The sequence below is a fragment of the Corylus avellana genome, chromosome 11 (assembly GCF_965113065.1).
Source record: "Corylus avellana chromosome 11, dhCorAvel1.hap1.2, whole genome shotgun sequence".
NCBI classification, from domain to species: Eukaryota; Viridiplantae; Streptophyta; class Magnoliopsida; order Fagales; family Betulaceae; genus Corylus; species Corylus avellana.
The window spans coordinates 11,292,586-11,310,512 of record NC_142500.1 but is presented as its reverse complement, the minus strand read 5'-3'; the positions used below and the strand labels follow the sequence as shown (position 1 = coordinate 11,310,512).

At 35.8% G+C, this 17,927-nt stretch overlaps 1 protein-coding gene across 1 annotated transcript; it reads right to left on the bottom strand.

Annotated features, from left to right (window-relative positions):
* Window positions 1–140: 140 nt before the first annotated feature.
* Window positions 141–17,927, bottom strand: LOC132165772 (DNA polymerase delta subunit 1). The gene is made up of 30 exons (XM_059576455.2): window positions 17,613–17,927; window positions 17,401–17,511; window positions 16,642–16,748; window positions 16,366–16,525; window positions 15,807–16,002; window positions 15,573–15,708; window positions 15,328–15,465; window positions 13,707–13,784; window positions 13,429–13,520; window positions 13,100–13,166; window positions 12,936–13,007; window positions 11,245–11,331; window positions 10,578–10,697; window positions 10,383–10,481; window positions 6,824–6,931; window positions 6,589–6,684; window positions 6,407–6,472; window positions 6,220–6,276; window positions 6,005–6,092; window positions 5,813–5,892; window positions 4,853–4,966; window positions 3,626–3,740; window positions 3,374–3,546; window positions 3,145–3,216; window positions 2,952–3,026; window positions 2,759–2,848; window positions 2,514–2,674; window positions 1,140–1,213; window positions 939–1,026; window positions 141–634 (listed from the first exon to the last, which is right to left on the bottom strand). The coding sequence occupies exons 1-30, from the start codon at window positions 17,863–17,865 to the stop codon at window positions 547–549; spliced, it is 3,261 nt and encodes a 1,086-aa protein (XP_059432438.2). The 5' UTR covers window positions 17,866–17,927; the 3' UTR covers window positions 141–546.

Sequence of the window (17,927 nt, the reverse complement as noted above, 5' to 3'; positions counted from 1 at the left end):
GTCCTGGTGATAAATTTTTATTCGTCATAAATTTTTAAACATTAAGAAAATATGTTTCGACGAAAAATATTTTATGCCGAAACAAACAGAGCTTAAGATTTCATATTACTTCCGAATCATGGCTTGTTTAACAAAGATGGTACTATAGAACTCTTGATCTTAGACAAAATGGCAAGGAAGCTATTACGTTACAAAACTTGGCTATTCATTCAATTAGAACTGCCAGATTGCAGTTTTTGCAAGTCTACAAATTAGTCAGTCTTCCCAACTGCAAAGTCCATTGGATCCATTTCATCTAGTTGAGTAAAAGCTCGTGTTTCTTCGTCTCTACCTTCACCAGCAGAATCATCAAGAAAATATGAATCAAGAAACTTAATCTTGTAGCTGATGCTTGATATACCAGTAGAAAGCAAGAGGTTGATACTATCAAAAGAAATTGTCCTCTTAATTTCATGTTTAAAGAGAACCTCCATCTCCCCTTCAGTTTCTCAGGCAAAACACACCTAGGTTACTCATGGGCAAAAAACACCAAACTTGAAAATAATCTTAGAAGCTCCACCGGTCTAATTGCAGCTTGGCTTCAGCCATGTCTTTCTGTGCCTTCTTTCTTCGATAAAATATTGGACAATCTCGACTGCAAACAAAATGTAGCATCAGTCATTCTCAAAACACAAAAAGCATGCTGAGAACCGTAGGCAATGAGTGGAATATATGGACAATGCAGAAATCAAAGAAGCTCACAGACATGCAGTGCAAAGCCAAATTGCAAGACTAAAGAAGCGCAAGGGGGTGTCATGCTTTTTCACAAATTGCATACTCCTATTTTGGGAGTCATTTCTTGCAATGACGGCCAACTCACATGCAAAATATTTCAGGAAATCCCAATTGGGAAGAAATTAAGAGCTTACTACCCCATACAAGTGACAATATAGTAATACCTTGTGCAGAGCACATCCTGATGTAGAGAGCCTTGGCACTCTTGACACTGTGTCCACAGCCTCCCAAAAAGCATCTCTAGCTCAGATACTGCAATTGCTCATGATTGATTGTTTGCAATTGTAAGTCCCTTGATCATTTCAGTATACACTAAAAATCATTTTAAACATTGGAACATTATAGGAAAAAATTGAAGTGCCTACCATTAGCCACTGTTTTGCAGTAAAGTTCGGCTTCTCTTCCTTTACAGTGTGAGCAGAGAATTCGATCTTTATCACTGATCCAAAACACATCAATAACATAGTATTAGGCTCTTTATGCTCAGAAAAAAAGAAAAATAGAATTAGGCTGTTTATAGAAGAAAATCCATACAAATCATACCAGGTACTTCTGAGACATTAAAGGCCATCTGTTTCCCTTATGTATAATCACTTCAAACCCGATGCCTTACTTTCTTTGTATGGTCCACAACAAATTTCACATTTGCTAATCTAATTTCTCAATGGTCGATTATTGCCTTTGTGTCTGGTCATTATAAATCCATATCAACTGACCATAGCGTTCATTTTTACTAAATTTCTCAATGGTCGATTATTGCCTCTATGTCTACATTATAAATCCATAGACAACTGACCCTAGAATTTTTACTAAATTTTTGATATCTTAAATTGTCCCACTCAAGCATTGCTTTGCTTTAATGGTGCCTTACATGTTAACAACTAGTTCAACTTTTGTTTTCCTTATTGTTTGAATTGCAATGATTTGCACACTTTTTTTTGTTTTAATTTTTTGTATGGCACACACAAGGAGACTCCTCACATAGGAGAGGAAGCCTAATGCACTAACACAACTTTTCTATAAAAAGACACTGTAAATAAGAATAAGTGTAGCATATTTTCTTAATTACTCCATACACATTGTTATTATTTATAAGAAAAATGCTAAACTTACAACTCTTTTACAATTTGTTGACACGTATCAACATTTGATGGGTGCTATGTAGGCAACTAAAAAGTTTAACACCCCACAATCACATGCCGTGTCAGCTAGTTGTAAAAGAATCAAAGACCAATTTGTAGGTCTAGCATTACTCTATTTATCAAGGAAAGTTGCACACTGCAATTCAAGTACATCTACTCACAAGATAAACTTAATCATAACTTTTAAATCAAATAACAGATAAAATATAATTAAATATTCTAACACACAATCATGTTCATGTCCATAAATCATAAATTTCCTAGCCCTGCCATCCATCCAAACAATATGCAATTATGCAGTAAACAGTTGCAGCAGAAATTTTCTATTATTAGCAAAATGATGGAACGCTTCTACCTAAAAGAGGTTTCGATGATTACTTTTTGTATCTAATATAATTTTCCCACACAACTTGTAGGCTTGCCAATCAGCAATTAGCATGTGAACTACAGGAAATAACTAGAAAAAATCTTCGGTACAACTATCAACAAAAGCAGATCAACGTCAAAATCCAGAGTCAGTATATTGAACTCACAAATAAGAGCTTCAAGTTAAGAAAAATAAAATAAGAGGAAAACAGTGAAGGAATAGAATTATACCTAATTAGAGCTTTGCAGCCAATGCAGCTGAGTTGCTTCTTTGCAAATTTCATTATGCCACTGTTTGAGGGAGTAGAGATAGAAATAGATCTTGTGTGACTTCCATGGAGTAGCTCCCTGCTAGCATTCTTCAAAATGGGCTCAAAAATTCTTAGAAGTGGCTGTTACATTAAATTACTCGCATGTGAGTAAACCAGGACTTTCTGTACTGTAAAGTATATGCAAAGCACAATATAAGAACTAACCTTGCTCATTTGATTTTCAAGGTAGTATTGGGGGTCTATTGGTATGTTATTCTCTAGGACATAGATGGGATCCTCTGACTTCTCATAAGCCTGATTGTCACTTACTGGTTAATTGTTACAAACCAAGATAAAGTACAACAATTCCCCCCCTCCTCCCAACGAAAGAAGAAGAAAAAAAGCACCAGAAAGATACCTTGGCACCTTTTGCAGCTTTAACGATGACATAAGGTACCCGATCCCCAACATTTGGAGCAGTAGCAGCATCTCGCTGTAACAACCCAAAATTAATATATTTATGGTCCAGTGGAACATGTTATATATGTCAAGTCAATATAAATAATAAGCAGCTACAAAGTAAATGAATTCGTCAATAAGGCACCACGGACCTTGCGCATGCGCTCAGCAAGTTCAACGTGAGCTGCCTTTACTTCGTAATCATCTCCTGTCTTTGTCAGACCCTGCTAATAAAGTACATTAGTAGAGGTACAAAGCAATATACCGTTATCAGATTAAATGGAACTATAACTCCCATTTTAAAAATAATCCAAAGAAGAACCAAAAGACAGTATGTAATGAACATCTAGAACACTAACTAGCCAAATTCTTTTTCCCAACCTTAGTAATAACCAAAAGTGACAAATCCATGCGGTTCATAAGAAGATCTGAAATGGTATTCTTGACATACTGGATTGCCCCAGGAATGTCCCGGTCAATAAGTATTTTGTGCAGGGACTCAGTTACCAGGTTTTTAACCAACAAACAATTGTCTCTACGAACTGTTTCAATACCTGTCCAAAAAAATAGGTGAAATTGACATACTTGACAATAATAGAGAGCCAAAAATGGTTGAGGAACTCCTATATATACCTTTAGTGTCCATTTTGTCAAACTTTTCTGGATTTGTCCATAGCAAACCAGCATATCTCTTCTTGCTGATCAGAAGATATGGATAATAAACCTTCTCAAACTCGAGTTTGATTGGCTTCACAAACGCAAATACCAAACAAAAAACAAAAAAGATTCGTTACAAAAATAATCATACAAAGAAATTGGAACCACAAAACGCTATTTACTACCTTTGTCCAACAATAAGTGTCTTGCTTTGCAGTTTTCTCCCAAAGAAGTCAAAAAAATATGTTTTTTTCTAATATTCCCACATAGGCCTTGTTTTCAATGAAATTTGTTTCTTTATTTTTGAAGAGGGCAATTCTGGAAGTTCATAACCAAAATATGAGGCATATATGCATTAATTGCTTTTCTTTAAAACTTGTGCCCATGTAAGAGAAAACATTCCTTTTTGGATGGAGAGTATACGACTTTCAAAACCAACAATTAAAAGTTATGATCAAGCTGATCAAAAGATCGGGTCCAAGTAATCTCAACTTGAGTAAAATTCATTCAGGTTCAAACCAAAATGCAACACCTAGCATTCCTCTTTATTCAAATATCGTCCAACTTCACTTAACCTTTCCAAGGTGACCTGATCAATACTGTTTCCAATATCCATCTATGGATTAGTAATTCAAAATAAGTAAAGACTGCCCCTCTCAGAGAAGACTTCTTTTTTGGATGGACGATACAACTTTCAAGTCATAATATGGTGATTAACTAAACTAAAATAACAATATGGATGCTCCTGAAAGTCGCATCCAAGTAACAGCAACATTAAAGCTATGATAAAGCTGATCAAGAATTGGGTCCAAGTAATCTCGACAAAGCCAAATTCGTTCAAGTGCAAAACAAAATGCAACACCTGTCATTCCTCTTTATCACCAAACTTAACTTAATTAAGTTTAGTGACCTGCTCAAGACTATTCACTATATTCATGTATCCATTGGTAATTCAATATAATTAGCCACAAGACTAGCCTCCATAAAATCTACAGAGCCATACAAGCAATATTAATTCCTCAAATTAAATTATTCAGCACAAGTACCTCAGTTGTTCCAAATTTAGAAGGACTTGTTAATAATTATTTCAATCCATATATCGAGAATATCTTATCTGGCACAAAACTAAAAGTAAAATAAGGCATATATAAGTGTAGGATAAAAGAAGATTCAAGATCTAGTGAAATAATTATAAAGTCTTACTTTAATGAAAGTTCCACTAATATATTCAGCAGCCTCTCTCCCCAAGTTCATGGCTGCTTCCACGTTGTCGACACCGAATTGTACCATAACAGAATCTGTGTCTCCATATATAACCTGGTACCATATAATTACTATGACAATCATTGTTTAAGGATAGTAAGGTATGGAAGAAAACCAAATGCTCAAATCAAACAATAAGATGAAAATCAATGTGCCAATCATGGAAAGAAAATAATGAACGTCTTATAAAATCATTAACGAAATCATACTAGCAAGTTCTATCCACCATGCATTCATACAGCAAAACTTCAAATCCCAAAATGAAGAAAATTAAATAGTTGAAAGGCAATTGCTGGATATTCATTGTGCCCACAAATAAAAGGGAACACTAAGCGTCTCTGAACTTGCGAATAAAGCCCACACTATTTTCCAATCAAGCCATAGTGTCAACCGTCAAGAGGAGCCAAAAAGCTCCATCTCTCCCCAAAAAGATCGACCGGAGATAGCCTTTCCTACATTCCACTATATGTAACATGAAGGAACTTCCCCCTGGCTTGAGAATGAACTCGAAAGGTTTCAATTCTACGAAAAAAATCTCCTCATGGAAGCTTCGAAAAACTAACAGGCTCAAGAAGACAGAATCCTCGCAACAACCACCTCAGACAGCATAAAACCCTTTTTGAGGGTTTTGGCACAAGTTGACAATGTCAATCAACTGGAGAAACTATAAAACTTTGGTAAGCACATACCAAAATAACAAGAATGGATTCTGCTCTTGTGCATAGCAATAAGTCAGAGAATGGTACAAACCTTTCATGAATTACAAAATCTAGAAAGAAATTGAACTTAGAGACGTAAGAGACACCAGGGATCTGAGCTACATCAAACACCGCCATACCATGTATAGCATTGTTTGGCACGTTATATACCTTTAGAAAAGTAAAATTCTACATGACATACCTCAACATTGTGTTCATAGCCCCCAATCATCGTAAATTTATCTTCCACAAGTTTTTTGGTATGCTCAATCATTTGTCGACCTTTACATGGGCAGCCAAGTCAAGCAACCATTAGAATTCAGAATGAAGTACATTTTAACTCATGTAGAGAACAATTATCAACATGGATCATAACTGCATTTCAGAACAGTACCATAGCTTGTAACACTTGAAGATATCTCTAAGCATGGTAACTGGCCAACAGTAGCTCCTGTAAACCCGTAAACAGAATTTGCACTTATCTGAAAAAAGAAAGACATAAGAGAGATTAAAACAATAAAAAAATAAGGAACCAGCGTAATTGAAGTCTTGAATAGCTGGCACTCAAAATTACCTAAAACTTTAAAAAATTAATAGTGCAGAGCTTACTTTCAAGGCCAGCTGTCGACCATCTAGCACAGCCTTCTCAAGTGGATCTTTTGCTTCCTAGGATGGTAATAGAGAAAACATCATTATTTACATGCACAAAAGGTCAACGAGTATCAAAGTTAGCTGACAGCTTGACTGAAAACTTCATAAAAACAGGAAGCAAAAATACACATTAAAAGGCAATTACCTTCAAATCTGCTTTTGCTCTCTTACGAGCTGCTATTAGTTCTTCAAGAATTTCAGGAAGTATTCCCTAAGATTATCTCATGAAACATTCTCATTATTGATTATTATGGGCACGTAATGTATATAGAAACTAATTAAATTCTATAATTCACTCAATATATATATAACATTTAAAAAACTAACCTTCTGCAAATTTGATTTAACAAATGTTTCGCCAGATGGGGTTTTGTTGATGCATTCTGGGGGCAGGTTGAGTTTTCGAACATCCTCAGGTGTCACCTTCACAAAGACCATTAAGATAAAAAAAAATTTCTCCACAAAAGCTTCAATATTAAAACTGATTTTATGTTGAATTATAGGATAGTTTCCAAACAAAAAGGAAATGGTGGCAAATAGAGATGATGGCCCGAAGAATCACCAGAGTGCAGTAGCATAAATTATATGCCATCATAATAGATGGATACAAGGATGCAAAATCCAATGTTGCAATTGGCTTTTCATAAAATCCTGCCTTTGCCTCCAAAACCTGCATTTGCACATCCAAAATACGAATGCATGTTAATGCTTGATACCCATTGATTTTCAATAAAAAGTACAAACAAGACATATCAACTGCAAATGATAGGAAGGGGAGAGAGGGAGGAGGCACAATTAGAAGAGCACAATGAAAACTCTAACCATAAACAAATTTTATGCAAATTTTGGATCCCAAAGTAGGATGATATTCATATTACTGTGGATATTGGCATTTAATTTCGAACTAGCCACTGAGCTTTGTTGCTAAGTCTATTCCCTTTGGGTAGCCAAATATTGACATTTGATAGGGAAGGAAGAGAAATGAATGGGGAAAAGAACTTCTCCCTATACATTTAAACCATCTTCTGCAAACTAAAAGTCGAAATTAGCAAGCACATTGAAGCCCTAGTATATATCCAACCTCTAACATTTCACAAGCTAGTATCCAGAAAAAACCTCTCTTCTCTCTCCTATTTCCTCTCTCACAGAGGTGGCACATGAGGAGTGTTTTGGTTCTTTTTCTTTAGTGACTAGTCTCAGGCAGTCTGCCGGTGGTGGAGAGATGGGTCTATCAAGAAGTTGGTCTGTGGAATCCAAGGATTTTGAGATGCTGATGAAGGATGTAGCTATTGGTTTGAAAATTCAGGAGAGAAGCAGAGGATTGATGAGGTCTGTGCGGTTGGGAAGCAGAGAATCAGCCTGGCTTTTACACATCTTTGATGAGTTGGTGGCAGCAAATGATTCAAGGGTTTTCCGGGATCAGTCTACACCAGGCTACCCTCATATGTTAGCTCAGAAGTGCTTTAACAGGCATGGAGGTGTTTTGGTGATTGAAGAGTATGATGGGAGAGAGAGGCACTGGGTCTGTTCTGGTGCCAAAAGGGAGGAGTCAGAAAGGTTGGATTAAATTCGAATCAGAGCTTCAGATTGCTATCAAGTTCTTTCAACCTTTTTTACGGGCTCCAAAGAACGTTGCCATGAAAAAGAAGAGGAGTTTCACTGAGGTGCTGCAATCAACGGTGAGTCCGACAAAGGATTTTTTTTTTTCCCTTCGGTAGAGCCACTAGCCAGGGTGCCTAAGTGGCTTTCGGGAGGAACTTCCGGTAACGTTGCGTTGAAGACAACGCTGACAAGCTTGTTCTTTTTTCTTCTACTATTTAGGCGTTTCTCTTGTATACTTCCAATGTACTAGGGTTGCACCCCTCTACACTTTTTGATATATACAACATTACTTATCAAAAAAAACAAAAAAAAGTTTCACAAGGTTATATTTATCAATATACCATGAAAATTAAGATCTCTTATCAAAATTAAAAAATAAAAAATAGCATGGAATCAATGTACAAGAAGAAAATTGCAGACTGCTTCTTGTGAGGCATAAATATTTTTTTTGATATATATAAATATAAATATAAAATGCATGATCAGACCAAACCCATCAAGTGGCTCTTTAACTTGAAAGAATGTTTATACAAATGGATTTAAATGTACATAAAATCAAATCACGGTTCAAGAACTTCTAATTACAATCATGCAAGGGCCATAATCCCAATCATTTGATACCTCATCAACATTCTTCTTCTCACATAAGATCATTCCTCAGAAATTGTAGAGGTGGTACCCCTAGTATCACTTATTTCCAATAGAGTTACGTACTTTCTATTCCCAATGCCACTCATTCATATTTTCCATAGTTCCTGAAGATGTTATAGCTCCTAATATTTTATGCATCCACTTATGCATGTCACCTGATTCTACAGATCCATATCATTTTGTATATAGCTCCATCAAGAAAGCAATAACATAAGCAAAGATAATTCTAATAGAAATTGTCGTCCATGTAGTCATAGGTCAATAGTATGAGGAAGGGAGAAAGCATCTAATAGAAGTAAAGAGAATGTTTTCACTAGTTGAAAAAATCACATTCAAAAGTATAAAATTCTTAATTTTTTTTTTTTTTTTCCTTTTTTTTAGAAAAAAAGGGTTCTTCTTGAAGGGAGCCTAACGTTCGTGACTGCAGTTGATCATTATCACAATGCAGAAAACAAATGAGGCCAATAAAACCATTTTTAATACAACAAATCAAACTACTCTCTTGTGTTCGATGGCATGATTGTAAAGTATACCCTGTGAGGGTTTACCAATTATTTCCTTCATATATATATATAGTGCAATAGAGACAGAGTAGAGATCTTCTGAACACCAATTTTCTTTTCCAACACTTTTCTCTTTCTCTATAAAACCTTCTCTAAAATCCTAATATTTTCATGGTATTAGAGCTCACGTCCTAGGCTCTTTCTCTTTCTCTCTTTGATTTTTATTTTCTTCTTCCTTTCTTTCCTCTTCTTTCTTCTCCTCTACCATAGAACCTATGTAAGTAGTATGTTCGTTGTGCAAAGGCAGAGTTACTTGACTTGATGGAGGTTGAGATACAATTGTTGTCATTCTCGTGCATGGCAGACTTGGCATAACTCACGGTTGTAGGTGGCAGATCTGTGATTACAGCTGCTGCGGTGGTCAGTTCCCCATTGGTGGTTGCTGGCCTTTCATGTGGTCATTGGAGGATTGAGACATTGTCACCAATATGTGTGGTGGCCGATTCTGTAATACCTGTTGTCAATAATATGAGTCTACCCATTGCACAACGCAGAGGAGTCAGGTCATGCACACACCATCCCTTTTCTGATTTTGATCCTATCAACATCTTTCACCATCAAATCGTTCCTTGGTGTCCAAATTGTCATCTGTGTCTATCCCTAGAAATCTACAAGAGGTACTTTTTTTTTTTTTTTTTCTAATCTTCTACAAGAGGTACTTTGTGATGCAAAGTGGAGGATATCGATGCAAGAAGAAGTGGAAGCTCTTCACAAAAACAAAACTTAGGATTTTGTTAATTACCTAATGGGAAGGATGTTGGATGCACGTAGGTGTTCACTGTCAAGCATAAGGCCGATGGTGCTACGAAACAATACAAGGCAAGACTTGTTGCAATACACAAACCTATGGGATTAATTATGAGGAAACATTTGCTCCAGCGGCAAAGATGAACTCAATTAGAGTTCTAATTTCTATAGCTACGAACTTGGATTGGCCTCTACATCAATTTGACGTAAAAAATGCATTTTTTTCATGGAGATTTAGAAGAAGCATACATGGAAATTCCTCCTAGATTGGAAGATTCATCCTTAGTGGGAAAAGTGTGCAAACTAAAGAAGAAAATAAATCCATCTCCCAACCTAATTACTAGTCTATAGTCCCCTTATAGTATATCCCATTCTACATTCCGAACATTATCAATCAAGTTCAAAAAAGATAACTCACATAAATCACTACATAATTGTTGTTTAATAATGCAAGCATGGTGAACTAATATCCCAAACGTGTTGATGTCATAAACAGCTACTAATAATTACAGTACATAAAACAACTACAACATAAAGGAAATTAGAATGCAAACTTACAGTAGCACCTTCATATGTTCCTTGTTCAGATCCCGCCTGTTTGACATTTGGAATAACAAGGTCCCTTTGTCTTGCCTTCCTAAGAAGTTGAGAAAGTACCTGCAAAAGAATGGGTCAATATTCTAAAACTAAACAACTTTTAGCATTCCGTGCATTTACTGGAAACTCATTAGCTAAAGAGTTTATTATACTAACCTTGATGCTTTGCCCTCTAGAAAGAAGAAAAGAGATAGGAACACCTGTTACTCGAGCCATCTCCACGTAATTGTAGATGAACATCAGTTTGTCTAAAAGCCGCTGTGGGAGATAAGCATCCTACAATCAAAAGAGCGAAGGGACGCATCCTCGATTAATTCTGTAAACAAATTCATCTTCAAAACAATTCCTGATATAGGAACTACATTGTGTCTAAGAGGTTGAGAAGAGCCATACTGAAAAATGTAATGTCAAAGTCTGTCAGAGTATAGAAATGCTATTTATCTTAAAAATAACTATTAACTCATAGAAACAAAAGTAAGGATGTTTAAGAGTAGACCTCTAAAGCAAATAAATGCCATTGCCTTCTTTTTTCTTTTTTCTTTTTTTTTTTTTTGGGGGGGGGGGGGGGGGGGGGGGTGGGGTGTGGTGGGGAAGGACAAGGAATGCCACCAAAATTTACTCTTCACTAACTATAGATAGCTTAGATCTAATTGTAGAAGCACGACTTCATTCTCTGACCCTTGAAAGTGGGTAATGCTAAACACTATACAGGAATTTGTTTGCCACAAGGATTCATGGCAATAAGACATTATTAAACGCTTCAAGGGAATTCAATAGCAAAATAAGGAGAGAAATCAAGATATAGAAAAACTAAAATATGCACCTTCAGACAATATACAGCAAGCCGCCTCCTTGTTTCGGCATTCCCATTCTGAAGATCAGATATTATTGAATGGTGTACATCCTCTTTCTGCATGAGGGAAATGGCGTGAACAATAGTAACACTTGACATTAATGTTATTTCCAGAGAAGGAAGAAATCAAGTAAGAGGAGACAAAAGTGGTGAAAGAGGAATTAGATAATCTGCTGATTCTAATGACTGAAACAAGAAACTGGTTAGGACAGAAAGAAAACACAAACAAGCACACATGTGCACATACACACACATAGCAAGCAAGATAAATTGATAAGTTGCTTGCCATATCAATCCATGCTTTCAGTGCCACAATCTTAATTATAAGCACAACAAGCAGCAACAAAAGGCAAAGATGAACATTATAGATTCATGCTTTCAATGGTACAATTTCATACATAAGAACAACAAGCAACAAGCAATCTGTCAAAAACCAGACAAGAAAGTTTAACATGAGCAAATGAATAAGACAAAAGTTGCAAAAAAGTTGATTAGAGCAAGTCAATATGACCAGAGTTCCCAGGATCGCTAGACCCAACCAGCCTGGTGCTTAGGCTCTCCCTATATTAAAGGAACTATAAGCAAAATTTGCACAGGTAAAATTACCATGTTTAATTAGAAGTTACATAATCTCTTATTGAGTACAGAAAGAGGATAAGGAGTAGATAACCATAATTGATTGATGAAGTCATGATAGAGGTCACTAATAAGACAAAAACAAAGATATTCCAATTAACATCCAATCAACCTGCTCTAGTACCATCATAGTAAACCATCAGTCCCAAAAGCTTAAGTAGCCAAAAATGTATATCAAGCTCATACACATGGTAACAGAAACACAAAGACTACAAAATATTATCTATTTAATAAAATAAAATAAAAAGTGAACCTAACCAAACATTGCCTTTGGCAAAAGAAAATGCTTCTGCATTACAACAAGCTTTGTTAACATTCAGAAATTAGAATTATGGAGCCATAAAACTCACTGGCTCAGAGTCCATCAATCAAGAACAAAGAGAGTGAGATTAGAACATGAATGATGAATGAAAAATAATGCTTTTGAGGAGAAAATATAAATAAAAAACCCCTCTACTACAGTTCACCATTAAATGAAGGCAAGCCTACATAGCATGACGGTAAAACCATCCAAGGGAATGAATGGTGGTTGAGACTTAATTCAAATTGTTGAACCAAAAAAAAATCATGAAATTAAACAGAAGAAGTTTCATCAGCAAGATTTGACCTTCAAATAATAAAACATAAACTATACATCAAAGAGAAATACATTTATGTGTCCTATCCTCTGCAGTTAGGCAATTAGCTTGACTAAATACAATAATTAGCTTGACTAAATACAACAATTCATGCATTGAGAATAGAATAAAACATATTAAGGCACAGACCATGCAAGACAGATGCCGTTCTAAGAAAGCACTCAAGTTCATAAAATCATCTCGTACAACATTTTTAATGGTCACACCTAGAACTGAACTAGACCATGTAAAGTTATCTCCAACTGCAAGAAAATGCATGGTGCTCTTCCCATCTATAATTTTACTAAAATCCATCAAAATCTCCGTGGATATTTATATTGAAAATTAATACAAAGAATAATAAAGCAGATACTTGATATCAAGTCAAAACGAAAAAATAAACCTTACCTGCTCAGAGAGGAAGTGTGCTGAGACAGAATTCAAGGAATAAGAACTTAACTTATAATCTCGTTGCATAACCTGCAGTAAACAACAATAACTTATTTGTCATTATTCTAGATTCTCATAGACCAAGTACACCATCTTAAGCAAGAACACACTATGGACAAAACCTGGAGCAAATCAAATTGAACTCTCCCTTCTACTGTTACTTCTTTACTTTCCCTTGTTCCCATCTGTCTATAAAACCAACAAGTATCAGTAAAATGTTCCCAGAGGTTAATGAGAGATTTAACAGACTGAATGCAATGCCAAAAAGAATTTCTTACTTTGAAATAATTAGATTCATATGGGGATAAATTTGAAATCACCAGAGAAAGGCGATATAGCAAGTATAGCAAAAAGTTTAGCAAAGCATAGCAATCTTTATTATATTAACAATAACAATATTTTCTTATTTTCTTCTACACAATAACAATAAAAACAATCGTAATATGTTTACCTTGAAGAAAAAGTTGTATCCTTGACCCGAACTCTGCTATTCCTGATGCGGCCCAGTATTGGAAATTCAGCAATTCCCAAGGTCTCAGCCCTCTGTAAGCCACAAAAACAGGAAGAGAAATTAGCCATAATGTAGATATGGCCACATACATGAAACCTCAGCATTTAAAAAATACATACTCATAATGAAAGATATAAAGGTTGGACTAATAAAACAAAATAGACAAAATTTACTATGACAATCTGCATTGACAATGAGAAAGTCAATATTTCAATTACCTCAATTAGATATGGCAAATCAAATTTGCATATGTTATATCCAATTATGATATCAGGGTCCACTTCACGGATAAAATTCTGCAAGAGAACCTACTCATTAGACTATAAACATGCACAAAAGGACCCTATATTAAATTCAAATGCTTCTTGAGATTATGCTATGTTTTTATGAACAAAGTTTCAGAAAACACCCAAATAAAATGAAGAAAGGATAATCATGTCTTTTATCCACTATCATAGAAAGAGCTCTGCATACAAAGAATGTACACACGCTAGCATCAGAATATGCGATTCAAACATGGAGCCCTTTTGCCAGGAAAAAATTAAAAAACATGGAGTATACTAGTCATTAGGTATCCAAGGAAAAACGTGTTACCATGTGATTTTGTCATTAGGTCTCCATGGAAAAATCAATCTATCAATATATTATGGAATAGAAAATCTCTTATCTATAGTGGTTTTTTATTTTGTAAGCAGGCAGGGAAGACTACCATTTTAACAAGTTATATTTATGAGGGTATACAAGACTTTTTGGTATTTCCCTATATATAGATTTATGGGGAAATAATATACTTGACTATCAATACATACATACATACATACATACATACATACATGTAAGTATGTATGTGTGTGCTATATAAGAAGTATGAAGTAAGGTTTACGTTTAATCCTCTTGTCATACACTTCTAAACCCTTGACCTCCTTTCTTCTTAATTCTATTATTAGTAGAAAAGAAAGACCGAAAGGATAGGAGAGACGAAATTCTCTTATTCAATGATGATTCACTCATACAGGTACATAGGTATAAATTGAACAGACCTACAAACTATTATGGAAAGAAATAATGAAATCTTACAATCAGATCAAATCAGAATAATAGTAGGAATAAATCAAGGAGAATCAAATCATAGTATCTCGGTAACTTCCATCATCAACACTCGCCATCAAGCTGAGGCATAAATGTCTCACATTCCCAGCTTGCATAAGACTGCATGAAGAACACCACTAGACACTCCTTTTGTCAAGATATCCGCAAGTTGTTCTTCTGTCTACAGATATAATGTGCAAATAATACCTGCTCGGAGTGTCGATCAATTTCAACATGCTTGGTTCCATCATGTTAGACTGAATTGTGGGCAATATTAATTGTAACTTTATTGTCACAATACAAGTTCATAGGATCCTTGGTATAAAACCCAAGCTCTTTCAAGAGTATCTCCAACCATAATATTCCACACAGCCATGGCTCTAAATTCTACTTCTACACTGGATCTGGCAACCACTGATTGTTTCTTGTTGTGTCCAAGGAGTGTCTATTCTACATTGATTAAAATTAATGCCCAAGAAATACTTTAAAGTGGCAACACTATTTTTTGATCGGGACGGACAATACTAAGAGATTAATCATCCATAACAAAGGGAAGATAAAATAGGCATTTCTTCTAGAAGCATGCTTGGAAAAGGTAAAGTTGAGAAACGCACTTAAGTGAGTTCAATCAAACAAAAACAATAATTGCATAACATCACTTTAAGGCCAAACGAGCTTTTTGTTACAAAACCTAACTCTTAACAAATTTAGTACAGTAAAAGAGGGACTGTGCAAAGATAAAAATGATACCCTCCACGCTAGCAAGACGTCTCTTTCTGTATCAAAAGACATCACATCGACACCAACTATCGGAGAGCATGACTTAAGGGTCATCACGTTGCGAATAAATGGCTGGTCCTCTCCCTGCAAAGTAACTAGATTTGCCACCTAGAAAGAAATGGCCAATTTCACTTCAAAAAAATGTAAAACAAAATGATGCTATAAAGCAAGTAAACTTGGTATTCAAATAAATCAGATTGATGAAATGAAAGAACCTGGATAACAGGATCATGGGTAGGCTCCGGAAAATGACCTTTACGACCAGCACACTCAATGTCAAAACTCAATATGCGAAATGGAGCCATCTTTGAGAATTCTCCTTCTGGGGCATGGCTAATCAGTTCTGAATACCTAAGAGAAGTTGTTAAGAAAGGTTGTTCAAAGAAGACTTTTAAGGATTCATCTCCAAAGAGATACAATGAACTCTCAACTATCACACATGAGGATACAGGCAATCAAATTCTAATTGGCAGTACGACAAATTCTTTGAGGTCTTCCTATATTTTCCAGCCAGTACTTCAATCCAATTGCCACCAACAATTTTGCGGTCAATCATAAAACGAAGAGCAAAGAGAACATTGCTTTCATATGTCATGAAGCTCTTCACACCAAAACCATCCATTTGAATGCCTCTATCAAGAATTCCTGCCGATTTTAGCATATTAACAAGAAATAAAATAACATATGAATAATTGCTACTAGAAATAAGCCCCATTATACAAAAAATAAAAGTAAGCACGTATTTAAAAACAAAAACAAAAACCTGTTGCTTACCAGAAATTTAAAAAGGAAATATTAACTTTGAGTGAAACCCATATCAATAGCAGATTGAGAAAGAAAAAACATGATTATAAAATCAAAATGGATGAAAAAATAATTCTCAAAGATAGATTTTGTAATTATCCTATAAACACATTTTTTTCCTGAAAATAGGTCATTCACACAAAAATGCTTTGGAAATTTCATGTCTGTGCATGAATTTTATATTTAAAAATCCGAACATTTTACCTCTGCAGCTGGTTACCATTGTCGGCAATGCAACTACAATTTTGAGAAACGGATGAGAAGTCTGCTGCTGGTAATACATGACACTCCTTTTCTGCACCAATTCAATACGACGGACATATTTGGGTACCTTACCATTCCGATTCACCTCTCTCATCCTTGCCTGAACAATTGCCAAACAACAAAGTATAATGGATTAAGGCTTTTTTCTTTTTCAATAAGTGGATTTACAACAACTATACATATATATTTGACCTGGTAAGTGACAAAAGAGAATACCTCAAGAATTTGATGGAAATGGGAGATATCATCAGGGCCCATTCCCGGAGGGCAGCTTATGTAAAAATATGGCTCAAACCCATGAACATTGCAGCAAACACTATGTCCTAGCAGATAGCCAAAAAGCAAACATTTATTACAATCAGGAAAAAAGGTTTAAAAGAAGATACCCGAGATTATGCTTCTTTAACAACACTTGTTCTAACACAAAGCACCTGACACCATCTATAGAAACATGGATAACTGTATGCTTGTTTAAGATGAAAATTACAATACTACTCATAGAAGGTATTGATATAAAATAATGAACTTGGAGCGACTATGAGTATCAAAAATATTACCAAAATTCAAGAAATTACGCTTCTTCTCTGTGAGGGAAATCTATCGGTGCATACCAATACTTGTTATAACTACCTAAAATTTGGCAATTATTAACTTAAACTACTTTACCGATACAGATTTGGCACCTAAATGGTTTGACTTTAAATTCAGGTATGATTATTCAGGGAAGATCCAAAAAAGTCAGTTCTTTATGTACTCTTTCCTTCCAATTTGACTTGATTATATACAGTAAAATCATGAGAAATTACTTGAATTTGTGGGTATCTACAGTCGTGAACAGACTTGGGAATGCAGCGACTAAATAACCAGTAATTTGCCTCTTTGAGCTAATCTATTCTTCCGTTACCAAATAAATTCACCAAAGTTCAGTTCAAAAATCTAGTGCAACCAAAATGAAAAGAAATAGTATGAGCTAACCTTCCCTAGTAACCCCGAAAATGCGGATAATGGCGGCAGGTCCAGAAGAATTGGGCAACAATTCTTTGTGACTCTCCCCGATCACATAATCAATCTCCAATTGCTGGAAAACTAAGAGAGAAACAAAAAAAAAAGAGGCCCAGAATCAAAAGAATTAGAAAAACCCTAGCATAGCAAAATCCAGGGAGTAAAGTAGGCGCTGAGCCACTCACGGATGCTCCGAGACTGCGACACGTAGTCGTCGGAGAGGGGAGGGCGAACCCACTTGGCAAGGCGGCACGCGAGGGCCTGGCGATCCTCGATGTCACGGAGGATCTCCTCCTCCAGGATGAGGGTTTCGTCCAGGAAGACGTCCTCATCCACGAACTCGTCTTCTTGAGACGCCGCCTGGTGCTTGGGGGCTTGTGCCGGCGAGGTTTTCTGCGGCGGCGCTGGGCGTTTCCGGGGATTGCCGTTTTTGCTCATGGCTCCGAGTTGGAGAGTCAGACAGACGGAGAGATTGGAGGGAAAATGAGATTCCCGCCAGT